The following is a 27,672-nucleotide window of genomic DNA, read 5'->3' as shown; positions in this document are numbered from 1 at the left end:
TTTAAAACCATTTTCTTCCCACGATTTACAAAATGACACATTTGATCTGAATTGTTATCTAAGCTCTTCATTGCACAATATTTTATTAAAATGCTACTAATTGTCACCGTTGACTTAATGGTTCCAGTCAACCATATTTCAACCGTGGCGAATCTCGCTCTTCACTCATTTTTCTTATCTCTGATTGCAACTACGAATAAAGATTTTCTTAAAACGCGAATAATTCTCATCGTTGATTTAATAATTCCGCTCAACCTTATTTCAACCATGCTGAATCTGGCTCTTGATTGATTCTTCCAATTTGAATTAAAATTTCATTAGCAAGCCATTAATTCTTACCGTTGATTTAACGGTTTCAGTCAACCGTATTTCAACCTTCATGAATCTCTTGCTTTATTTGCAATTATGAATCAAAATTCCGTCAATACGCGATTCTGACTACCTAACTAAGCTAAAACACCAACGTTGTTTTAGCGTTATTTAAAACCAATTTCTTCCCATTGTTTGTAAAATGGCGTGTTTGGTACAAAACGTCTCCCACACCTTCATTTCTAATTTCAAGTAAAAATCTGGTCAATGTGGGGCTAATATTCGCCGTTGATATAACGTTTTCGGTCAACCGTATTTCAACCGCGACGAATCTGGCTCCGCTTTGACTTTTCGCGCCTTCGGGTTCAGTTTCGTATTAAAATCCAGCAATGAATTCATGTCGTCGATTTAACGGTTGAAATCGACCACATTTCAACCTTGGCGAATCTCGTCCGTGATTGATTTTTCGTTCGAGTCGATCTGTCAAATGTGCAATTCGCACCTCTGGCCGTCACTCGCGTGAAAATTTGATGCCGGTTCAAAGTCAAAACAATTGTTTTCGTCCGATCAATCATCCTGACGCCGTTTGCATTATTTAGGAGCACTTCTATCCTGACAAGACGGAGAGAAATCTGCAATTTGCCGGTTCCCGACTAACTGCGAGTCGATATTTTGGCGTAAATATTTTATAAATTACCGGTTTATTGGCGCTGAGCCGAAAGAACTATTCGGAGGGGAAGCACCGAGCGATATTTCACATCGACTGAGCCCACTTTTACGCCTGTGTCGGTAATGTAGCGTGTCTGCAAGTCGAGTGTGACTGCACTCAAATCGGTACCAAAAATACGCGAAACGATTCGGGAGACAAAGGATTGGTCGGAGGGTCAGCGGACTAATGACGGGAGGGTGGAAAAAAATCGAGACCTTTATGTGGGTGCAACAATAAGTAGGATACTTTCTGAATTAAATTGAAATCCTTTCTGGAGCCCGAGTCGGCTCGCGCCACAAAGCCCACCTATTTCATTTTCTTTGTTACATTTTCCATTTATTTATTTCTTCCAGGATTTCCCCTAATGCAATCCTTCAAGTTTATTACCCGCCGCAGCTCGTCTAAAAACTGTTTTATTTTGGTCGCGTCTTGTAAAAAGTCGGCCTGATCGATTGACCGCCTATTTCTGTCTTCCAGATAATTTCATTGATAAACAGCTCCTTAAAATAACCCCGTAAGGATATTTATCGCGACGTGATCGACCCAAAAACGGATTCTCTCCACTCTCGCCCGTCCCAATTAACTGATAAAATAATGTTTTGTTGGGGTTTAGGTGTTATAAACTGTAAGCCTTCGAACACAATGCCGATATGGAACAATGCACCTTTTATCCCCCCGCAATGAATGTCGCCGCGGAAAATCGTCGGAAAATATGTATACACGTCCACACGTTCGCAAAAAAACACAACACACACCACTTTTGTCTCGGCTAAACGTCCACGAGGTGAGGGGATCAATAGACACCCCTTTGTTAAAATTCATGTCCGAGCGAAAAGTTTTCGCGTCGATATCTCCAACTGCTGAAATATTGATAAAAAAATGACAATAACCGCCTCTCTAAAAATAATCCTGACCCGACGCGCCTCTTTCATTATTTAATAGCTCCAACCTGCGTCATTGTCACCGGAGTCTCATGAAAGATTCCGGAGTTTTTTCCAGATGCACCGAGCCTGGCTCCGGTCTCCTCGATACAAATGCAATCTGGTGCGTGAAAATGCGTGCCAAGAGATAACGCACAGGTTTGATCGTTCGACTTAATTGGGAACGTATTGAAATTGTTTCCCTATCGGGGTGAAATATTTTTCGATCGGGTTTTAATGGGAAAAAGAGGCGGTTTATCGGTGGTCGCTGGACCGGCGCGAATTTATCAGGACAATGGGGCAGAAAAGGATTGTTTAAATGTTGTGGGGTCAGATCCGTGAAAGCTTTCCTAAAACTGTGTCTAAATATAAACGAAATGTTTCAATTCGGGATGTGTAGGATTGTTGAGAGATGGGAAAAAGAAAATTATCTGAAAAAGAAAACTGTTGTACAAAATAGAGTTTTTGCTTTACAAAAAAATTATAACATGGTAGTTTGAGGGCTTTCGAGAAGAATTCCAGAATAAATGGAATATTTTAAGAACAGTGAGCAAAAAATATAAAGGATTTAATCACGAGTATGGAAGTTGGGCGTCTGAGCCGAAGGCGAGGACTCCAACCGTACGAGTGATTAAATGTACGTTTGCTCATGCGTGTTGAATCTGATTTTTTCCATGATCATAAAATAGAGTCGCGGAATCGAAATTTCGGGCAGTATTTTTTTGTTACTTTTTGAATTTTGGGTTAATTGCAGTAAGTGTATTTAAATCATCGCTTTTATCTGCTTCCTACCCCTTATTATGCCGCAAATCACTATTTTTTTTTTGTAAATAAATCAAAATGACAAAAACATGACAAGAGTAAAAAATGAGGTTATACAGGGTGCGTCCTAAAAAACGCCGCAAGCCATATTTCCGTTATTTATGGCTCGATTTAAATAAAACAAAAACTGTAGTAAATTAATTTAAAAACACTATAAGCACAATATAGACTAATTTTTTTTTCAAAAAGTCATTCAAGGTCAGATGAATATCAACTTTTTTTTTCAAATAGCAATGATATGCCACATGTTAGAATGCATTTAACAGTAACCGCGAAAATAAATAAATAAACTAGCATTATTGGAAATTTTTTCTTCAAAAAAATCAGATATACTATGGAAAACAATCCTAAATGCAATAACAATACTTTCTGAAGATAAAAAAAAAAATAATATGACAGAACATGTAATAAGTATGTATTGCGTTTAGGATTGTTTTCCATAGTATACGTGATTTTTTTCGAACAAAAAATTTTCTAATAATGCTATTTTATTTGTTTATTTATTCTAACATGTGGCATATCGTTGGATTCAGAAAAATAATCTCTTTCAAAATCAGAATAAAAAAATATACCAAGCTATTTGAAAAAATAAAGTTGACTATTATCTGACCTTGAATGACTTTTTGAATTTTTTTTTATCTACATCGTGCCTATAGTGTTTTTAAAATGATTTATTCCAGCTTTTGTTTTATTTAAATCGAGTCATAAATAACGGAGATTTGGCTTGCGGCGTTTTTTAGGACGCACCCTGTATTAACGTAAACTGTACATACCTATTATTATCTATCTGCATCACTATTTTTCATAACTGTTAAAATCACTGAAACTTCTACAAAATTAGCCCAACAGGAAACTCACGAAAACAGTTTTTCACAACAAAACTTGGATCAACAAAATTTCAAACAAAAGAGGTTATGTTGTTAGGCTTTGCGTGTTTGTAATTGGTTTACTGATTTTAGTTTAATCAGTGATACCAACACATTTTTCCAGAAGTTTACCCCAAGCATAATTCACGGTTTTTCGTCAATTGAAATCTAAATACATAACAGGTTAAAAATTTAAATAAGCCAAAAATAAGACAAGCTTTAGTTATTAATATTCATAAAGTATTTTGAAAACAGATTAAAAAACTTTCCGTAAAACATATTTGGCGCCTTCTATCGACAAATCGCAAAACATTAATACTTTGCTCACTAGTGAGAAAATATTTTTTCCTCACTAGTGCCATCAAGAATAATAATGAACATTTTAAAAGCGTCAAGAAAATGGAGATGCAAGAAGGATTATTTATTTCAAGAAATAAAAACTGTAGGAAGTATTTGAAGATGTGTTAAGTCAAGAAATGAACAAAAGGAATCGTTTTGATATTAACGCAATGGGAATATTCCGTCTGGAAATAGACAACTCCCCTCGTTGACGAATCCTCGTGTGCCGCAATGACTCCTGCTCTAAGTGACAAATTTTGGCTTTCTGTTCGAAAAGTCCGTAAGTCCCTCGGGCCGCAACTTCATCCCTCAGCAACTCGCGTCGCTAGATTCATGCTCATCAACATAATACCCCGGAAATTAATTGTTTTGGTTCCAGTCGAACAATCCAGCAATTCCCGAAACTCTCCAATCGATTCCGACACTCACTCGATACCTATTTTGTTCACTTAGACAACCCAACAACGCATCTCGTCGTAATTTACCGCCTTGGAGCAAAATGAATCGCCTTGATATCACTTCGCCCAGCAAACTTTTCCAAGCAGCGCAACAACCCCTGAAACATTGACGAGCGCGGTGGAACCGTCACTTGCAAACGTCCACTTCGGCTTAATTAAAACCGGTTTTTCGGCGTGTCATCTTGAAATTTTTCGGCCCCCGAAGACGCGTTAAAACTTCACCGTTGTTTTGGATAACAAGATTTGGCGTCTCGCGGGGACGCCCTCCCAAAATAAAACATGCAAAACGAATTGCATAAAGTTTCAGCATGAGGCTAAATGGCTTTTGTTCCGCTCCGTTCCCCGGAAAGTTCCGGGCCAACTGGCACGCCGTCACTTTTTTGCGGGGCAAGGTGGACGTTTCCGGGCTGATTTATGTCCCCGGACCAATTAATATCGAAATGCATCGATATCGGTGCGGTCCGGCGCTTGAAAGCTCGACCGCTCCCGGAATCCGACGTGAAAGCTCAAATCGACTTTCTTAATTGCTTTTGAATTAATTAGTCGAGTCTTCTCGCTTTAATCAAACAATTAAACTTTCAAACACGACCGCATAATCACTTCTGATTTCGCTCAGACAACTTCTTTTGTCCGAGTGCAATATAATGGCGGTGCAACTTCGCACATTTCACAAACGACCTGTTTGAACTCCGCGAAAAACTTCCAACCTCATCCAGACAAACTTGCTCAATGGTGTACATTTTCTGTAATTAAGAACGTAATTATTTCATGGCGTAATTAATGGTCTCTTTGTACCTTGTTAAAAGTTGGACGAGAACCAGACCGAATTTTGCCACGATGATAATTTAAAAATAACTCTTTTCGGACGATTAAAAATGTTTGTAATCTACTTAACGTAAACATGTCCGCATTGCTTTACCTTGTCAGCTGCACGAGTTATGACCGGCTTTTAATTTATGTCTGTGCTTCTCGTTTTACGCGCCGCACAAAATGGAAATGACAATTTGAAAAACTTAAAAAACACGAATACATCTGGTCCGAACTCTTTTACTTTAGTAAAAAAATCTACACGGAATAAAATCAGAGGGAACAAAGCGAAAGCCGACACAGGCGCGGTTTCTACCTCAAAATTACGAATTTTTCCTTCGTACAAAACCCGTCGCAATCGTTTTAATACATTGTTAAAATGGCTTCGCATTTATCTCGTGATTACCAATTGTGGAACGTTGAGTTTATTTAATGGGTCGATTAAGATTTGCTCTAAGGAATTTCATCCGAAAGTTTCAAATCTATTGTAATTAATTAAATAACTTGGATACTTTGATAATTATTCCGGCGCATCCACCATTCCAAAATTAAACATTTTTGACGATGTTTTTAGACATCAGATAACAGTAAATAAAATTCTGATCATAAAAAAACTTCCTTGGAGCTTAAAAAATGTAGCTTAAGACAAGTAAAAACACATTTTTTGTATTTATAACTCCTAGTTATTAAGTTATTAAACCAGTGACACATCATTTTTTAAAAAATTTTTGACGGTTAAAGGTAAATAAATATCGGGCGTTCAAATCCTGGACTGGGAAGGCGTTGGAAACCGTCAATTGTTTTGCTTTTTTAAAGTGTAAATTGACAGTTGTAATTAAAGCTAACCTGAAATTTACAAAAGAAAAAATCTTTGTTTTCATTTTCTTTCCTTGCAATGTTTCACATTAAAAATAGAATAACTAACGATTCTTGTTCTCGAAGCAAATATCTTAGAGCACCCTTCGCTAAAAACAAACATTTTTAATTAATTATGTGGCAATTAAACATAAACAAATGTCATTCGAGTCAAACGGCGGGAAATTCAAACTTTATGCTGTTCTAAATAGTTTCCTTTTATCAGCGCCTACTCCAATTCAGGTTTTCATTTGAACGCATGATATAAAAGTATAGTCTATTCACGATGTATGTGGATAAGAGATGGTTATTATGACATTTGGTAACATTGTTGGTAGTAATTCCAGAACAAATAAAATTCCCTAAAAAAATTTATAGCTTTCGTGTTAAGTTTGGTTGATTTCAATCAAGGTTAAATTATGTGACGGAAACGTCATCGTTGCCAACTTGAACCGATTTCGAGTTAAATCACATTAAATAATATTTGACTAAAAACAGGATTTTTAATGAAATTAATATTTCTGACAGAAAAAAATATAAAATTGGATCACTTTATCCAACATGATAAAAATAAATCACAGCCACCCCTTATCGACATTCATCGTGAATACACTATATGTAAATTTTCTAAATTGCTGTAATTAATTAAATTATTTTGTTATGTATCCTTTCCCGACGCATTTCCTATTTTCACCAACGTAACGATTTAACTTAATTTTTTTTTTAATTATTGGTACAAACCACATAACAGTTAAAACAATTTTCTGAACTTAAAAAATATGTTTCAAGAAAATTCGAATGAAATCTGATTATCAAAATTTCATTTTGAAGTTCGAGAGTTATAAAAATCAGATTTTCATCGCATCATCTCCCAAAGCCAAAAGAATTCTCTTTGCACCTTCTAGCACTTTTATTCATTATTCAAGTGATTTAAAATTACAGTGTAAAATAAAAAGAAAATACTATCGCGCGTTCAAATGAAATCCTGGGCTGAGCAGGCGTTGGAAAAAGTAAACCGTTTAGAACTGTGTAAAGTTTGAATTTCCCGCGGTTTGACACGAATGACATTTGTTTAATCGGGACATAATTGAACATGTTTTCAGCAAAGGGTGCCCTTAGATATTTGCTTCGAGAAGAGGAATCGTTAAGTTATTCTCTTTTTAATGTACAACATTGCACAGAAAGAAAAAAATATATATTTTTTTGGCTCTAAATTTTAGGTTAGCTGTCAACATAATGCTCCGATTAATGAACGCTGTAAAAAAGCACAACAATTGACGGTTTCCAACGCCTTCCCAACCCAGGATTTCATTTGAACGCGCGATATTTATAATACTTTATCTAAAGTCAATTCAAAAATCAAAAAACCACCAACGTCGCATTTTCTTCGATAATTACTATCGGCAATGCTGTCTAGTGTAAAATTTGGTGAGAGTTGTAATTTTGAGGTTAAGTGTTTATTAAGTGTCAAATTAATCAAATTTTTCGGTGGTTCGTGTGAATTCTATTCTGGGCATCTTTAAGTAAAAATAATAATAATTAATAAATAGGTAAATGAAACGTGCTGAGCAATAATAAAACAATTTGAACGAAATTGAATTTGATTTGAATCAAATAAATAAATGTCATAATAATTTATAGTTCCCAACATAGTAAGAAAAAATAACTACCTAGGGTTTTTTAAATTTTACCAACCTAAAGCAATAGGTGGTGGTTTTTTGATTTTTGAATGGACTATACTCTCATCTTTCATCACATAAAACATGTTTGTTAATTTTTTTTTTTTGTCAACTTTGATGTCAAATTTTCAAAAAAATTCTTTTTATCTTTAATATTTTTCAAAATAAAAATATTTCAACTGACATTTCTTCGTTTTAACAATAGATAAGACATCTTGAATTTGTTTTCAAGAAAATTCATATCTACAGCATTGTAATTCATTTCCGAAAGTAAATATTTTTGAATTAATTTAAGTCAATTAAAATTTGCTCCAAGGAATTTCGTTGAAAAGTTTTCAAATCTGTTGTAATTAATTAAATCAGCGTGATACTTTCATGATTATCCCGGCGCATTCACCATTCTTTGTCAAGAAATTAAACGAAATATCTTTGCATTCTTCGTAAGACTTCAAATATTTATAATTAAAACAGACACTCCGGGGAGAGAAACAGTGATTCTACGCATCATTACTCCCTATATTTTGTATCAAAATTAAGTAAATTCAAAAAATAGATTGCATCAAGCATTTCCATTTTTTTGGTAAGATTTGCCCCGCGTTGTTGTCTAGGAATAGATTTTCAAAAACAGTTTTCTAGTGAGGGAAATTTTTCAGTTGTAACCACCGCTTCGTCGAGTTCTAAAAATATCTAAAAATCTTTGATCTCCGGCCGGCGCCTCCGCCATTCTTATATAATTTAAAAATTGTGCTCGATTCTTTGTAAGCGCGAGTAGATAGCAGTCTGAGTGAAAACGCAAAGCGAAACAGTTCATTTGAATTGAACACAAAAGCCAAGACACCGGCGGAGAGCTCACGAACATTGAAAACTGAGATTAGAGATGAAATACGTCGGTCCCGTTATGACTCCGCCGTTCCAAAAACTCGCCTTAACAAACTCACTACCTTCGTCTTCGTTTAGTACGTTACAATTACCAAAGTTAGTGTAGCAATTAAAGTAAATTTTATTTAAAACATTTTCTCGAAGCAATTCCGTCGCGAAATGTAATTCCCGTCGCGTTCAAAACTGAGTTAGGGCACAGAGAGAGCACAAATGCGAGCAGAAAAACTCCAAACGCTTAAATGACACGCTGTTAAGCTCCAAACGAGTGTATCATAATGGTCGCGAGCTCGAGTCGCGTAATTTAGTTTTTAATTTTTGAGTCGGATTAAAGGAGTTGAAAGTGGCGCGACGCAGTAAAATGGGGGTTGTTGTAGGTGCGGAGCCCCCGGAGCGAGCATGAGAGAACCTGGTGTCTGACAGCGGTCGAGCCTCAGACGACGAAACGATGATAGTGAACGCAATGGCTTCGTTCTCAGCAACATTAACGGCAACATCGACCAACCTCCCGAGCTTGATCCAGAATGGCACCTCCAACGAGACGAACGTGGCCACCATAGGCAACCCCCACCAGCACTGGACCGAGCTGCTGGTGCTCATCCTGAAAGGGTTTATTTTCGGAACGATAATCGTGAGTGCCGTCCTGGGCAACGCTCTGGTGATAATTAGCGTCCACCGACACAGGAAGCTGCGAGTGATCACCAACTACTACGTCGTCAGCCTGGCGATGGCCGACATGTTGGTGGCTCTGTGCGCGATGACTTTCAACGCCAGCGTCGAGATGACCGGGGGGAAGTGGCTCTTCGGGTCGTTCATGTGCGACGTGTGGAACTCCCTCGACGTGTACTTCTCCACGGCGTCGATCCTCCACTTGTGCTGCATCAGCGTCGACCGGTACTACGCCATAGTCAGACCGCTGGAGTACCCCATCACCATGACGCACAAGACGGTGTCCTTCATGCTGGCCAACGTGTGGCTGCTGCCGGCGCTGATCAGCTTCACGCCCATTTTCTTGGGCTGGTACACCACCGACGACCACATCGTCTTCAGAGAGAAGTACCCCAACGTGTGCAAGTTCGTCGTCAACCAGTACTACGCCCTGATCAGCAGCTCCATCAGCTTCTGGATTCCGGGAGTGGTGATGGTCACCATGTACTGCAGGATATACAAAGAGGCGATCAGGCAGCGGAAAGCTCTCTCCAGGACTTCGTCCAACATCATTCTCAACTCGATCCACCAGCACAGGACCTCCTACAGGGACAGGTACGGCGACCACTACCTGCATCCCTCGGACGGCGAGTTGACCACAGTGGGACAGATCAACGGGAGGAGGAGTACCAGTTCAGGGTCGGCTGTTTCGTACGGTACCACCACCACGGAGTTTAACACGGCGATGAACAGCAGAGACAACAGCAAAGCAGCCACGGAACTCAACATGAACGGTGAGTAGTTTCTTATCGATTTGGACAAACCAATTTGAAACTTTTACTTCTGTAACGAGTCCAGTTCCTGTTGTTGAACAATAAACTCTTAAGTTGCAGTGACCTTTTTTTATCTTGTTACGGGAGTAAAAATAACGAATCTGATTTCCCATGGTCGGGAAATTCGATGACGCCAATTTGAAACCGACAAAAACCGCGTTCTCATTATGCTCCTGTTGCACAAATAGATCTTCCATGATCCCTTGCCGGAGTAAAACTCCATTAGACATAACGATAAGGAACGCGTTGCTCGAACCTTTGCATATCCAGCCGTTTACGAAGTAAATTTATGGGTGCATCGGCTCCGGTAATATCGCCTTTCCCTTCAGAATTTAACGAAGAACGATTGCAGCTTTGAACTTTTACGCGATTAAAGTGAAGCGAGACTTTGACGAATAGAAATTCTTGCTTTCAATCGCTTTAATTGAGAGCTTTGGATCAGTTTTCTGATGTCGTTAGTTCGGCTTTCAGTTCAACTTCATGTTTTTATTAACTTCCATTTGGATGCTGGCGTTCTCCTCGATCGATCTCGTTTCGACTTATTATTCGACCGGAGCTTTTCATTAAAAGTAAAAACGCGACCGGAGTTGACTCCCGCACGCGATAGTTTTTCCACGGGAACTTTCCATTTTCGCCAGATAACTTGGGAACATCGACATGGTGTAATTTATTCGGGATGCTTTTCCGTCTCGAAGTGCTTCCGTCTGAAAGAAACCAATTTCGTTTAATACCGGCTGATCAACTTTAGAAGACTGCAAGCCATAAATCAATATCTCCTAGAATTCCAATCCGAGGACGTATTTTTAATAGAAGAATTTAATCGATGGACATTCCCGTCGGAGCCGACTCTCCGTCATCAAATTCCGCTCGATCTAACCAGATGACGACCAAAAACGAAAAACCCAAACTGGGACTTGCGTCCTTCTCCAACACTTTCTTCGGTGACAAACAAAAGATATCCTAACCATATCAAAAATGTAAGGCAGCGATTTCCTTGTAACAGTTGTAAATGGCTAATTTCTCGCTAAGTGATAGATGTTCTGACACAAAATCTCGCGTATTTTCTTATGGAGATTCATTTCGCAATTCAAGGTTATTCCTCTGACTGTCCGCCTGGCTGCCTACCTATCAGAATGTTTTAATTAATAGTTAGTAAAGCGATATAAGTTCTATTTATATCGCTTAAACCGATTCAACTAATTTGCAAAGCCGTAATCGGTTTGAAATCATTCATTGATATAAACGCTGGATGCACTAAAATTGTTGCCACAACTTGAGAAATATTACTAGATAGGTAGACAACCAGAAATACAATCAGCCGAATCTTCCTTGAATCTAGAAAAACGAATCTCCCTAAGAACGTACACGCGATTGAAATATGTACTTAGTTGATGTACTTTTAACTGTTTAAAATCTTTTGTGAGAGCAAAATCTTTGGAGCACTGCACCGCGATTTTTAAATCTGTTGGTGAAAGAATAAATAAAATAAATTAAAAAGGAAGCGTCGTCAGGTCGGCGTGATTCATTCGGTTGTTTTTCTGTCGGAGCTCGCACCTGGTGACAAAGGGGTGAGGGTTGGGGGTTGATAAATACTTTTCCGTCGATGACACGGACAATGCATCGACGACAGGTAGAAATATCCAGCCGTCAGTGTAGCAAAAAATATTAATATTTCCCGATAGAATTCGATAAGGTTTCGCGGCAGCTCCTCTTGACGATTGATTACGTTGGATGGAAATCCTCGTGAAAGCATCAAAGTTGACTAACGTGCGTGTTGGTCTACGTCGTTCAGCTTTTATCAAAACTTTTCAATATCGGATATTACACGGAAAGCGCTGTATGTAATCTGGCAAAACGGGTGGACTCCCTCGAGTAATTTACATTCGCTTCTGGCAAAAAACGTGCGATACGAATTGCTCGGTCACGTTCGCTCCGGAGGAATTCCACGTGAGGAAGAAAATAGTCCTCCGCTCGCAAATCTCAAAATTTCATCTACTCGATGATTGCCACGTTCCGCGTTAATTCCCCGCGAAAAAGTCTCTCGACAAAGCCGCGAAAGCCCCCAGGACGCGATCCTAAATCCTTTATCTGGCAGATTTTATCGCATCGGTTTAATTTCGTTTATCGCGGCCGATTGAAATACAAAGGAAAACGTTTAAGGTTCAACGGTCCCGCGTGGCGTGTTCCCCGCACAAAAAAAATAAAACCGAATCGTTACGAGGAAGATCAAGTTCAGGTGCTGTCACGTGAACTAAGCAGGCCATGTTTTCATGTTAATTTCCACGGTTTGCGTGTCGCCTCCGCGTTTCTGTTGCAATTTCGACGTATAAATAGAACTCTAGGCCGGTGGGATTTAATTACGGCAACGGCCTGATTTATGTGAAGATTTTTGCCCGGCCGTGGAGGGAAGTTCGCGCCAAAAACGGAGACTGTGCTATATTTGGCCCGGTTAAGACTGTGGTCGTGCGTCGAGGACCAAGCGAGACAAATAGAGAGAGAGAGCCTGCCTAATACTGAGAGAATTCCTATTGATTTTCCCGCTGGGTCCGAAAGCTCCACTCACGGGCCTTTCGGACGAGCATCTTCTGACCGGAAACGATCGGACAGGAAATTTAGTCAAGTCCGACAACAATACACATTCACGTTTTAATTGGGCCAATATTTGAATAATTGCGTAACGCGCCGGTCCGATTAAACCCAGACGCTCCAGATCCAACAAACTGGACGTGTCTAATCGATTCGGCAAAATTGCGGTAGTAAATCTGATAGATTTCCCCACTTGGTCGCTCGTCCGGTCCAATAGCCGCGCGACACGCCTCCATCGATCGCTAGATCCTCCCTTCCACCGGCAGGCCACGCCTCCGCAGCTAGATCGATGGACAGGTGCGTTTGCAGTGACCGGATCGCTTAGTGAAGCCTCTCTCGTGCTTTTTACGGCGGACAATCTTACTTTTATCGGTTGTTTGCTTTAAAGCAACGATTCCCGTGTCGAGTTGCAAATGGCAACCCATCAAATCCTCGAATAAATATTTAAGCGCGTTGTTTTACGTGGCCGAGATCAAGTCTTGGCCGTTAAGCCGTTAGTGTGCAGCGACGTCAACGCACGTGAATAATTAAACGAGGACCGGATCGGGTTTCCCCAGAGAAAAACTCCGATAATTTAATATCATCCGCAACAAAACCGCACTCTTTCGTGAGGTTTCGCGTATCTCGGGAGGCTGCGGAACTGGTGTATGTGGCTCGTCGAGTACGTGCCTGGAGTATTAATTAAAATAAAAATCAATAGAGGCCATCACAATAACCAATAGATTCCCACGGTGCGGTCTGGAACGATCCGAGGAAAAAAGGGAACATCAATTTCGGGATTTTCATGGTGTAGAACAATATTTGCGTTAGCGAAGCGAGCCGGTAAATCCTTATGAAAATAACCAGAAGAAAAACTAAGCGCGGTAATTGAATCCGGTTGCAAAAATACCGGACTAATAAATAATTCCGGGCGTAACATGTTAGCTTTTTCGGTTGCTTTGATAAATAATTGGATTAGCATCGGGAAAAAGAGACGAGACAAACTAGTCGAAATCTGATTAGCGCGACAGAGACGGTTTTTCCACGAATCGCCAACGTATTTGCGGCCAAAAACAAACAGCTACAAAAATCGCGCCGTGTTTACACGAGAAACTCCAAGAAGTCAACACGACCCCAAAGTGGCTGAGCTTTGCATGTTCCGCTTTTACGAACTTGTTGCAAGCGTAAGTGCAACTTTTTACGTCTGATCGGCGAAAGTTTGATGGTCGCGCCCCTCGGATGGCGCGGATCCACCTAATTAACCAATTAGAATGGCAGATAAGCCGAGACACGGTCGTAAATAAATCCGATTTGATCCGACACGAAGTCGTAAAAATAAAACGCAATAAACGCGGCGCGTTCGCGGGATCTACAAGACTATCGGCACGAAAGCTACATCGACAACAATAAAAATGACCCTCACGCACCCCGACGAAAAAATATTAGGACGAACTTTTGTTGGAATCGATGTAGAAAATTGCAACGCGAGGGTCCTCATGCAAAAGGATTCGATAAAGCAAAGACTGTTTTTAAAAGCTTCGAAACGCGCGAGCTCTGATGAATACTTGATCCAAACTTATCAACGCCTCTGGACGTATCGATACATAAAACATAAATTCTTTCGCTGTTGCGCCAAGATTAACCATTCCGACCCTCAGACGGTGTCGAGACGTTACAAGAGCTCGTCAGCTCTCGACTTCATCTCTCCTTTATTGTACCTCGTGGACCAGACGTGAATACGAAATTGTATTATGTACTTTAGCAAACAGCCATAGAATCATAAATGCTTCTGTTTGTCGACAGAGTCACCTCAAAGCACCATTAGCGCCTCGTCCAATTAAATCCGTCCGTCTCTTTTGATTTTTTCGTCCGTAATTAAAATTCGTCGACTCTGATTATGGCGCGAGACAAAACAAAAATTCTCAAAGAAACCCTCTTTCGCGTGGAACCGCGCATAATACGATTCCCATCGAATCGCAACCGACACCCATCTCCCCAAAGTGCTCTGCGATGCTTTCGGAGGAAATGTAAAAAGGTAAGATGAATTTAAATAATCGATGCTTTAATGTGATCGCGAACGACGGTGCCCACCGGAACTTCCCGCGGAACCAAACCGCGAACGGTGATTGTGAAGTTTCGCTAATTCGTCGAGAGCACCCCGTTGTTAATTGTGATCATCAGCGAATCCGTAAATATTTGATTGAAGTTGCTGGCTGTTTGTTATTCTTCGCGAAATTATGCAAACCGTGGGGTAAGCCGTTAAGTACGTCGAGTGGATGCGAGTGAAAAGTTACCGAAAACCCCTTCAAATTCCCTTTAAGATGCCAAAGAAAACTGCAGGCTTAGAGGGGAAATGCATCTGAGCTTCCTCCCCGCGAGAATGGTCGCGTCCGCTTGATCCTGCTCCCGTTGTGTACAAAAAGAAAAGTCCACGTCGCAATTAATCGACATTGTTGATGTCTCACTGGCCGTCAGAAAAAGACGTGATCTTTTGTAAACAAATCAGAATCACCCAAAAATATAACCTAGCATGACGTACGTGTCAAATGTCAACCGCTCAATAATGATCGTTGACAATTCCCGTTTGTTACTGTCGGTTCTGAGTAAACAAGCCTGAGTTCGTCGCGAGTTGATCCTTTAAGTACGATGGACTGGTCGTTGAGTCTGTTTAATCCTAACCCGTGTATCGACCACGCCGCAGAGGACTTCGCCATCGACAACAAGAAAAACCAAAAGGCTCTCCCTCCCGAGCCCCAACTCGGCAACGTCGAGTACAAACTGAAGATCGTCAACCCCACCAAGCAGAGATTCGAGCATTTGGTGACGCAGCTGAAGTGGCGTCTTCACGAGGGTAACGGCGCCGCCATTTACAAGATCGGCGTCGAAGACTGCGGCCTCCTGGAGGGACTGTCCCGCTGGGACATGACTGCAAGTCTGCAGACGCTGCAACGCATGGTTGTGGCACTCGGAGCGACGATGACTGTCTCCCGGGAGCGCGTTCTGGAAAACGGTCGTTGCATCGCCGAAGTACTAGTGAGACAAGCGCAGACTTGATTTAGTTTGTAGTCACTTTCCGAATTAAATTGTTTGAAAGAAAAGGTGTTATCTGGAAAGAAACGTTTCGCTTCCATTGTGGCTGATGGAAGGCGAGCACTTATCAAGTTCTTGAGCCATAACAATTCAGTTTATTGTACTAACACAAGACAATGGGACGTTACACCCTCCTCGACGAAATTCTACAAAGGGCCGCGCATAAACGTTAGCATTCCTCTACGGACGAACGCGCAAACAGCCACCTGAAATTGCAAAGCCCGGACTTTGATAGCTCGAGGTAGTAAAATCGGCACGGATCCCCTCCAGACCCGAGCCACGCCTCCATCGATCCGGCGATCGATTCGTCACGCGCCCGCGAGGGCGGAGTCTCGTAGATCCCGCGATCGATGACCCCGGTGCACACTCGTCTCGTCATCTGTTGCCGCAATTGTTTAGACGAGAAAATAATTATCGTGGAGAAGGTAGCGAGAGCTACTCGCGGGTAAAATTAGATTTGAAGTGTGCCGTCGTAATGCATTGATGAAATTTTTATCAAGCGCGCTTTTTTCGAGGGGCCGATCCTTAAACAGCATAATCGCGGCTTTACGTTTTGTGTATCGAGTAAATAGGCGTCTCTGCCGCCCCCGGGTGTGTATTTGATTGATGTAACGATAGCTATAACTCGCGCCGCCTCCGGCGTGACTTCCGCTCTCGCCGACTCATGTCTGTGCGCTAAGAGGGCATTTGCACACAGCTATTATGCCACGCTTGAGGTGCTGAACCGAAAATTATGGATAATGGAACGTCTATTAGCGTCTATTATCTAAATAGGGAGTTCTCACGTGCGGACCTCCGACAAACTGGAAAGTGACGCCGTAGACGAAACGATGCACCGACTAATGGACCGGTCCTCGCTGCTACACACTCCCAGTTTTAAATTAGAACTCCAATTAGGCAAATCGTTAAGCCCGGATTAAGCGGCCCTAAACCCGGATAAAAACAAATCGAATGGGAAAAATTGATTGGGAAACTTTGCCGGGTTTCAATAAACTCGGACTAATTCGAGTTGGACGCGAATAACGAGATGTGTTGCTCCGTTATTCAATAATGCCGGCTCGTCCCTGTTTTATATTCCGGTGCCGCTGAAGAACGGCCGACCATCTTCGTGAATTGCTCCATTAAATATTCAGGGCGCTATCTCACTCTCGGAATTCGGTCGGGAATTTTTTCGCGCCTCGTTTACATGCTCCTTAATGAAGTCGTAAATTCGGCCGATTAATTATTAAAATAGAGGGTCCCTCGTTCGGCCGGACCATTAGCCTGGACGCTTCGATCCCCGATGGCGATGGAATTAGCCGCGCCACCTGCCTCTTCGCGCCGCATTAATTATGAAAATGAGCCTCCAGGAGGAACCAACAGATCTCCATTCATCATCGCTGTTTTTCCACACTAATTCGTTTAATGTTGCGCACAGCAAGACCGTCCCGAAACGATTCCCGCTCCAGGATAACAGGAGTAGTATCGATTTTTCCCGGTTCTTGTAAAGTGGCCCGGAGATTATCACATCGAACCGTGTCCCAACATAAATTCGAGCATTGTCATATTTGATGATGAAAGAGAAGAGGGAAAAAAGCGTGCCCCGGGCTTTGGAAACTCGCGTTTACAAAGTGTGTTTTAGAAGAGCGTCTACATCGTCACCTTTCAACACCTCTTTTCTATCCGTTTTATATGTAAATATCCCAGCGCACTTCCATCCACGTTTTTATTCCCAACATTCCCGACGATTCGATCTGAGTGAATTCCCACTTCTTCCGACGTCAAGATCCGGTGTGCGCGCGTTTGACGGGGGACCGATAGGTTGGAATCATTTTCGGCGATACCAACAACTTCCCAAAGCCAGCTCGAGTTGAGGATTTAACTAGAAGCTTAATGCATTTTCGGATTACACCCTTTCAGGCTCAGAGATAACAAACTGGGGCTCGAGTCGGCTGCAACTGCAAAGTTGACGATTTCCTTTGAGGTCCCGTCGATGATGACTCCCCCGCCAAGTTCGCAACCCTCATAAAATCATAATATAAATCACTCGAATCACCCATTCACGTCAATATTCACTACAGTTCGGTTGCTTTACTATGGCAAGATTGATGTTTTAATAAACACGGCTATTAACGTCAACATTATTACAACCACCGGAGCTACTTTTGTGCGCCAGATCGAGCCAATAAAATTACATTCTCTCGACAAACAATCCGCAATGACGTCCGCACGTTTCAAAATCCATCCGCCAATCAATATCCTCGCAGGCAATCCACGGAGACAACGCTACGTTAAGCTTCCAGACATCCGTTATCGTGTAGGGTTGTGAAAAATCGTCGTTCAAAAAATTATTGGTTTCCGTCATAGCCAGCCGTTCAGGGACCCGTTCTCACACCCGATTTTAAATCAAAATGCGACACGAACTTTACAAAACTCGTTCTGCTGTATCGACACGAATACGAGCCAGTTGGCACCGAACAATACAAATGCGAGTTTTGTTGCGTCAAGCTGAGTAGAAAGAGGTGCACACGTCCCCCGATGCCGCATAGATCGACGCATCGATTGGTTCTTGGTGCGTAGCCACGCCCATCATCCGACACGCCTCCTTCGATCCCGCATCGATCGACCCACTAATTGTTAATGAACTATTGGAAGTATTCGTAAATTTGTCGTCCTTGCAAGTAGTAAACAGGTTGTATCGTAGAATGAGGTGCGGTGCCTCCCCACTCGGAGGCACCTCCCCCGGCCACACCTCCATCGATCCCGGAATCGATTGCGCGTCGCGTGCTCCTAAATCACCCACTAATTGCTGTCACTCAGGATTTAAACGCCGGTTTGTCGACGTATCATGTTGGAAATTGTTGAAAGTGGCGTATTCATAAATCGTTCGTCCTTGAAGGATAATTTTTCGTGTTCGGGGAAGTTTGTCAAGCTTGAAAATGGGAGTTTCATCCAACAACTCGGGACATTCACGCTTCGTCGCGCGCGACGCGAGACAATGGGAGCTTCATGGGCTACATATGGATCTGGAACAAGACAATGTAAACGCGTGTTGAATGATTGCACGTAAAAGTTTCTCCTGAAGATTTTTCCGGTCGGGTTGTTGGGTAAACATGACGAGTACTCTTGTAAACCTGGCGGCATTCATCTAAAGTAAGATGGTCCCGTCGAACTGAGCAAAATTTTCAGCTGATAACGTGTGGTGATTCATAGTTTGAATTGTTGGTTATCGAATGGGCGGTTAGTGAAAGCTTTACGACCAGAATAGACGTTTATTGTTTGTTGTAACATGTCGGGCATGATAAATTTTAAATTTCGCAATTTCCCCCAACGCTAATATAAACTGGAAAGCAACGAATCAAATAAAATTTCCCTTTATGTTGTTGTAATAACGAAATTTATTAAAATGAAAATTAGAGAGGAACAAAGGGCACTCTTGCCTGTCACGCCAACGTCTTGTCGCCTTTTGGTCGGATCAAAGCTCAAAGGTAAACGGAACGAAGCATGAAACCGTGGTTTCCACCTGTTTGGAACGATTTTTTCGGAAGGTAAGTCGGTGTGATTGATGAACAAACCAATCGGCAGCTTTAATCAGCCGTCAGTGAATCCATTCCTGTCAAAGAATGATTCGAATCGGAGCTTTCACGGTCTATTAATGAGAATGCAAGAAGGGAACGCCCAAGGGCCCGCCGGAATTAATATCTCAGCGGAACGCGCGCAATCAACGATCAAATAATCGAGTGAAACTTATTATTGGCAGTTGGCATTACGAAAATTAATTGGCTACTTCATCAGAATTTCGCCGATTGTGAACATTATTAATTACAGGTGTCGGAACGAGCTAACCTCGCCGTTTCCATAGCGTCCCGACTTGCGCCAACTATCCTTTGAGCGAGTCGGATTGTTCCTTTGACAAACCTAGACGCTATTTGATGCGCGATTTGAGCTTCTGAGCTTCGATCATTTGCCGAAACAACAATCCCCGAAACCTAATCTATTGTGCTACCGGACGGGCCTGGCTTATTTGTCTTTTGAATAATAACGGCGCGCTATAAATCACGCACGTTTCGCGATTTTTCCGCGCCCACGGCGCCCCCATCCATCAATCCGAATAATAATAACGCACTCCTCCATCAGGACGATGATGTGTATAAATAAGAAGTTGGAGATGCGCGCCGGAGGGGCATTTACCAGACGATCTTTCTTTGTGACAGACTGTCACGACTTGATACGCACACACTGGGAATTTTGGCTCTCCCGGGTTCAAAAGGTCTCGCCTAATCGATGGCGGCCTCGAGGTGAATCCCAGTCATTAGATCTTTCCTTACGTATCACGTTCCAGAAATCTTCCGTTCTCATTTAAATCATTTCCCGCCCACGAATCATTATTATTACAGAAAATTCCGCTTTAACGCACTCGACTGGAGCTTTAATCGAGCCACGCATACCAGCTGTAACGAGCTCTCTTGTTCTTTTAATTTAATATCAAGTCGACTCGTTTCATCTCTTGATGTTTTGTCTTTCAACACCTGAAACTGTTACTCCCGGGTTCTTTAAAGCAACAAAACAAACCGCTTCCACTATTTTGCACCAGAAGGTTTGCGCGCCACGTGTCAGACTTCTTTCGCCGTCGATTTACCGAATGCCTTTCGGTTTTCTCAACGCACCCGCGACGTTTGTTTCGCTCGTGGGGCAGCGTGCTCTCCGCCCTTGACACACATTACAAGCTGTATTAATTAAGGGTGATTTATCGCTGTATCAACGACCCGCCTTCTGTATTATCCGCTCCGATGTCAATTGATCGAATGACGTCGAGATGCCAAGATAAAACGCAACATTCCCAAATTGGCCCCTTACTGAATCAATAGAAACCCATCCTCGAGTTGATTAAATTATTAACATATTAGTCGCATATCGATTTCCCACAGTTCAAGTAGCTCGTGCCGGGGTTAAGCACGATCCGGAATTGTCCTCGACGTGTTCCGAATCAATTAAACACGATTCATTTCCATATTTTTCCAAGTAGTGCAGAGTTGTCCTTCTTTTCTCGTGATAAGGGACAAGTAGCTTCGGACACGCCACCTTCGCAGCTCGTCAAAGGGAAGTGTTACATCCGACATGAAATGTCAGCTTCGACTAGCTTGCTCGCGTTAATTAACCCCTTTAATTCCATTGTGATCGGTAGCTAGAACACGAACCGACAAGTTGCAACAGCTATTCCCACACTGCAATTTCCTTAATTATACCAACACGGTCTTGTATCTGGATGCAAATCAATCCAGCCGCCCAAGTGTTTGTCCTAATTAGGTTAAAAATTCCGCCCCTTCAAATTAAATTATGTTGCAGGTACTTCCATCCGGCAACAGTCGAAGAGCTGGAGGGCCGAGCACAAGGCCGCCCGCACCCTGGGCATAATAATGGGCGCTTTCATGTTGTGCTGGCTTCCTTTTTTCTTATGGTAAGTAGTCACAAATCCGCCACAAAGAGGCCGCTTGGCTGGGGGTCGTAAAAAGCGCGCGCTCAAAGGACGCTTTTTCCAAATTTCATTCTGCAACACCCTCGAGCTTAAAATATATAAGCTCGCACTTTTTCGCCACCCGGGGGGCTCGCACAGAAAGCCCCGATAGCCCCGAGGGACGCGAATATTCTTAAATAAATCTCGGTCATCAATCAGGACGAGATGTCGTCTTAAAAGCTCGCGTTCACCAGATAATTACGGAGCTTTGATCTGCGAGGGAGCCGTATCAATCACAATCGACGCATCATAACCCTTTCGAGGGAAAGACTCGTCCCGGAGGGCGATTCGGAGGCTTTCTTAGATCCCAGCGTCGACTAATTGGACTGGCGAGCACTACGCACAAAAAAATCCTAATCTTCCCAAAGCTTTCCAGAATATGGAAATGCGGCCGAAACCAACGACACAAGATCCAAATCTGCTTTCCTGACACTTTGGCGCTTTGATTAACCTGAATAATTCTCGATCTTGTGGATTTCCAACGCGATATTAATGCGAGCTATTGTTTTGACATTGATTAGGTAATGTTAATTAAATTAAATGGAACCATAAAGCAGCTCAACTGCAACCACCTCATAAACATATTTCAGCCCTTTCATGTTCGCTTTAAAAACGCGGTTGCACAGCAACATTTGATTATCCTAAACCCTTGCATGCACAAACACAACAAATAAAAAACGAAAACTGCTGTAAGCTGCGGCAACGTATCATGTTCTGAATGGGATTAAAGAGGAAATCTAAGGGGTTTAATCACCTTTACAATTAATATCCTCCTAAGCCGGCGAGAGATTACACCGTAAGAACTGGCAATTTTGATGCTAATTTGCAAGAATGCCCTTCGGTCGCGTAACGCGCCCGCAACCTCGCCTCGCAAAAAACCCCTCTCGGTGACGCAATTTCAGACGAATTAGAGAAATATGATGCCGCTTTGATCGAGAGTGGCAATTTTTGCCCTCTGCGTCTTTGTTTGGCGATTAACCGGCAAGGTCTAACGCCAATCCCTCGGCTTACTTTTCTTATTTCTGTTTCCACACACTTTCTCTGGCACAAAGACAATGGCGAAATGGACACAAATCAAATTTGTACGCTTCAGAGCTCCCCCGAGAAGCTCACGATTTGTTAGATGTGGGATTAGGGAAGTTAGTTCGGCTAGGAAACTTTTACATTTTACCCCAAGTTGTTCGAGACCAGAGTAATTGGGAGGATGTGAATGAGTGCAAGGTGCATCGGGTGGGGCGAGTCCTCTTGTAGATGATCTTGTGAATTAATGCTTGCATGCGCTTGTGAACACGCAACGCAATCTCTTGTCGGGAAAACTCCGAATTGAATGAGTACTCAGGAGAGTATGGAAGTTGTGTTAATGGGTCAGTCGCATTAAACATGGCTCCAGCTAAGTTTCACCGAGTTGAACAAGACAAAACCAAAACATCAACTCCAATTATTTCTGATAGATCCGAGAACTGATCGGATCAGGTTGCAATTAGTGCTTTCAGGAACCATCTATTTTATGCCCCGGTCGCGCGCTGTGGCCAGTTAACGGTTCATTATCCTGCGAGTGTCGCAGGACTCGCACTGGAAAATATTTGCCGTCCGGATTTTGTGAGGTGTGAACCGATTCGTCCGTCAAAGCAGCGAAAGAGTCTGGACCCGTCGCTCGTTATAGACGACAGATTAAAAAAACGCACAACAACCCGATCGATTTTACATTATCGTTTCGTCATGAAGCTCTGGAGCTTTTAATAAATTATTGTTGGCTCGTAATGTAGCGAATCGAAGAGTCCCCTTCAATAACGTCGACATCTGCGTCGCATCTTTCATCTGCGACAAAAACGAGCCGTGTCTTTATTGAAATATGGCGCTCGGCTCTTTTTTGCCAATTCCCGCAGATAAACAATTTTTTCCATGCTAATTACTCCGATGGAGACTGAATATTCCGGCATTATTCTACGAAAGCCGACAGGAATTTGCGGGTCAAAGTTGAAAAGGTAGGAATCCTAAAGTGGTTTTGGAGCGCCGCGGAAAGCTTTATAGAGCTTATCAAAAATATCCTCTTTGATTCTGTTGTCAATTCCGTTCTGCTTGAAATATTTCGTCGACGTGACTTGCGCTCGCGCTAATTGCAGGATCGCTGCAGGAATTTGCATATGTTGTATAAACGAATGACTGATTCGATTAGCAGTCAAGGGGTGCTAAACAAACACCCCGACGACTGTATCATTGCAAACGCGCACCAGCTGATTAATCATTCTCCCATTGTTGTCTCGACGTATTCGTCGATCCAAAACATGTTTGCATTTTTGCAAACCGTCTTTTACCACTTTGCTCATGTTTAATACTGCATTCGATGGAACAGCCAATTTGTCTAATGTAGCTTTTCTCGCGGCAGCACTTAATCTTGGGGCTTCCTCCGTTAATAGAGAGGGCGGTTTATCTTCAGCTCCAGTTTGCAGGTGCTACAACTCCTTGAAAGGCGAAGGCAAAAACTTCACCTCGATTTGTAAAATGCAAAAATCAACCGCCCCCCACTGAGCCTCGTTTATTGATGGACGCTCATTGCTGACTAATTTGATAATCAGGTCAACGCAAATGTCGATATTGCAGTGTTTACTGGACAAATTCTAAACGCAACATCGCAATCAGATTTTGGGGGAAATTTGTGTAACGTGGCGTTATTGGAGTTGAAGATGCAATTCCGTTGACTTTTCATGAAATTTTCAATAAGACACAGGTTATACATTCCTTCTACTTGATGAAATGGCTCCGTTATGCTAAAATTTGTCTGGCCCGGCTGTCATCTCTTTTCACTTAATAAAGCTACCAGAATCAAATTTGAGTTACTACCAAGAGCGTACGTGTTTTTATTGAAAAACTTCGTAATCAAGTTCGACAAACAAGATTTAATAAGTAGTAAAAAAAGCGTAGCGAATCAAATTTGTGCAAATTCAATATTCTTAATGGAGAAATTGTAAAGAGAGGACAAACAATTGGGAACAGAAAAAATCAATACTCCATTGATACACGTACGTCAATGATTCTTATCACGCTTTATCTGATATCACATCGTTGACACTGTTGTTGTGGTTCACAAAAATTTGTCATTTGTCAGACAAGTTCAAATTTAACCTTTGATATTAATACACTAATGATACACCCACAGGTACCAATCAAAAAAAAGTTAATAACATGGCTGAAGGTACGTTCATATGTCTAGACATATTTCTCGTAAAAGTTATCAGAACAGGTATCATTTAGGTCATTTTTGTCCATTACGGAGATTAACATATTTATTTCTAACGTAGTGATTATACAGGGTGTATCCGAATTTGACCGACAAACTTGCAGGGCAGATTCTATGGTCAAAAATAAGCATAAAACTCTTAATACACATCGGGTCAAAAATGCTTAGTTTGCCAGATAATCGATTAAAAAGTTCTACTAGCAACAAAAGGAATCGGGTGGAATTTTTGGATGGAATGTACAAAAATGTGTCGAATTTATTCTACATACTCGTATAAAGCGGCACATTCAAAATTTGACAAGTTTTCATAGCAAGCTGGACCAGACAATCATTTATAGACACCCTGTATTTCCCAGTCTATTTCTATTAAAAAAAAATATTTTTTTTATCTACGAGAATTTTAAATACTTAATACTTAAGACTTATAAGAAAATTAGTAGAATAATATTTGTATATATGTCTTCTATCACATGATGTCGACATTTCCAACATTTCTATTATTACCCGGCGCATACATCATTTCTCTTATTTAAAAAATATACAAGATGTTTTTGAAATGCATGCAGAAATTCTAACCACGAGCTACTGGCTTCATGTAGAACTCGTAAAAAATATCAAAAAAATTCTTTGTCAACAAATAAAAATGATATTTATTTTTTGAGCTACAATTTTTTTTAGTTGCTTTTAGTCTTCTACGTTGACAAACAATCTCGCAGGTAAAATTTCGGCATATTTTAAAAATACACCCTGTATATCATATTTTATAAAACGTACACCAATGCGGTTTCCTTGTTTAAAACTTTTAAACATATTTCCTATAGGCATTGGCGTATATTTTATAAAACATGATATACAGGGTGTATTTTTAAAATGTGCCGAAATTTTACCTACGAGGTTGTAGGATAACGGAGAAAACTAAAAGCAATTTAAAAAAATTGTATCTCAATTTTATTTTTTGACAGAATTTTTTAAATATTTTTTCCGAGTTCTACATGAAGCCAGTAGCTTGTGATTAAAATTTTTGCACGCATTTCAAAAACACCCTGTATATCCAGCACCACATCCTTCGTCGCATTACGTATTAAACAAGTCAAGATTTCTTGTAGTAACTTTACCATTTTTGCAAATGATTGTTATTTTCTTGATTGACGTTAGCAATATATTTTTACAACTGTGTCGCTCTTATTCGTCACGACGCAATTTATAAAATACAATTTTCATTTCTTCAAAGTGCGATTACAGCCTGACAAGTCGAGATGTATTGCGAAAATAGAAAAAAAAACTATTCCAGACAACGACATTATAAATAGAAAAAATTATTCGATAATTACAATTTGTACAATTCATACAAATATGAATGTTATTTTCATAGGGTATTATTGTTGTTGATGAAAACTCGGCAATAATTTGGAATTTATTGTAATAAAACGGCGTCCTATAAATGAAAATAATTGATTTTTAATTGGTTTCCTAGACTCGCGTTTGAATAAAGCGGATATTAATGACCGTTTCAAAAAACAAACGAAATTTTTTTCTTGGAGCAACACAAGACGGCCAATAAAAAAAAAGATTCGGATGATTTATGGTCACGTCTTTTGTTTCGTTTTTCGATCTTTACATTAAACCGGCGTGTGCAGACTGCGATATCGATAAGTTTGTCGAGTTAACCGCGGCATCGCCACCGCCGCCGCCGCCCCCGTCGCAATTTCCTCGAACTGATTAAATATCTTTTTGCTTTTTGCTCAACAGGTACGTGATAACGACGCTGTGCGGTGACGACTTCTGCCCCACCCCCGACTGGTTAATAGGCATGTTGTTCTGGGTTGGTTACTTCAACTCGGCCCTGAATCCGGTGATTTACGCCTACTTTAACCGGGACTTCCGAGAAGCTTTCAAAGACACCCTCCTCTGCGCGATGCCTTGCTGCTTCACCTGCTGGAAGAACCCCGCCAGGTTCCTTTAGCCACAGGACACGCCGCCGGCTTACCAAGACGAAAAACTCTAATAAGCCGGGGAAACAGCTTCTATTAGGAAAATTCGCAACGTTGTTGTTGTGTAGAACAAGCTTTAACGCGGCTTTCATCTCCACACGAACAAATCAAATTTCGACAAACCGGAGCCGAGCCGCCCCCGAGTTTAATCCGGGCGCGCGGAAAAAATTGATTTTTCGGTTTTTCTTCGTCTCATATTCTCGCTCCGGATCAAATTGTGGTTATGTTAATATGTATACAGGGTCGACGGCGCCGCCGCCGTCCGTCATTCAAGCAACGATTCAAATTGTTCAGAAATTTTCAGGCAATAGAAGCGCCAACAACCTACCAAGGGCGCGTCCGGTAAAGTCCAGGTTTTGGCGGACGCCCCGTACACAAAAGCAATAAATTAAGACTTCATGGCTTCGTCACGTTCTCAAGGACACAAATACGTAAGAGAGAAGCGTTCCCAAAACCGAAAAAAATCACTAGTTTCTGTGATATTACAATAAAAATTTTTGGTTGGTCGGTTGTACATAGTTTGTTACGAATGTGTGATAAAGATGTGATTTTTATTTTGTACATACGCCTATCTAGCTGAAGATTGTACGGTAAATGTACTTTATTTTCCAGGTAGTCGCGTTATTTTCATTTCGAGTCTTCCTCCAGTTTTGCGTTTGCTCAAAACTACTCTTTCAAAACATCCCGTTTATTTGTGCCGGCGAATAAAAAGTTACTGTTGGGAATCGAAACCGCACCGACTTCATCAAAAATTAAATCTTCTCCTTTCATACGTGTAATTTCGACAGGAGAAAAACCCGAGGAAATTGTTAGCGGTTCCAAATTGATACACAAACAAAATTTCTCCAGAGACGATTTCGAATTCAAATATGCTGATTTTCGTTTCGGTGTCTCACAGTAACGACGGAAAAGCTCCGAAAGCTCAACTGGATTGACATTTAATTGTCGAAGAGTTCACTTCACGATCGCATCGTTAACAAACCAATAAACTGCAGAGAACAATAAATTCCTTTTGTATGTTTATATTTTTATTAGTTTGTTGTCTAGGTGTATACTGTATAAAAGGCAAAGACAATCTTGTAGGCCTATTTTGTAACAAGTTTTATGTCGAATGTCATCAACTAATTATCATTCGTGTTACATGTCATGTATAAAAGAATATACTGCAAATAT

At 41.3% G+C, this 27,672-nt stretch overlaps 1 protein-coding gene across 1 annotated transcript in view; it reads left to right on the top strand.

Annotated features, from left to right (window-relative positions):
* Positions 1–27,151, top strand: part of LOC138126262 (octopamine receptor beta-2R-like) — a 29,679-nt gene extending 2,528 nt beyond the window's left edge. Inside the window, exons 2-4 of the mRNA XM_069041978.1 lie at positions 9,018–10,082; positions 21,102–21,213; positions 26,258–27,151. Of these exons, the coding sequence (XP_068898079.1) occupies positions 9,089–10,082; positions 21,102–21,213; positions 26,258–26,471 (1,320 nt within the window). The 5' untranslated portion in view covers positions 9,018–9,088 and the 3' untranslated portion in view covers positions 26,472–27,151. The remainder of the gene's footprint in view (positions 1–9,017; positions 10,083–21,101; positions 21,214–26,257) is intronic.
* The last annotated feature ends 521 nt before the right edge of the window (positions 27,152–27,672 follow it).

The sequence above is a fragment of the Tenebrio molitor genome, chromosome 3 (assembly GCF_963966145.1).
Source record: "Tenebrio molitor chromosome 3, icTenMoli1.1, whole genome shotgun sequence".
Classification (NCBI taxonomy): Eukaryota; Metazoa; Arthropoda; class Insecta; order Coleoptera; family Tenebrionidae; genus Tenebrio; species Tenebrio molitor.
Note: the sequence above shows the minus strand (reverse complement) of the source record. Positions and strands in the feature narration are given on the sequence as shown.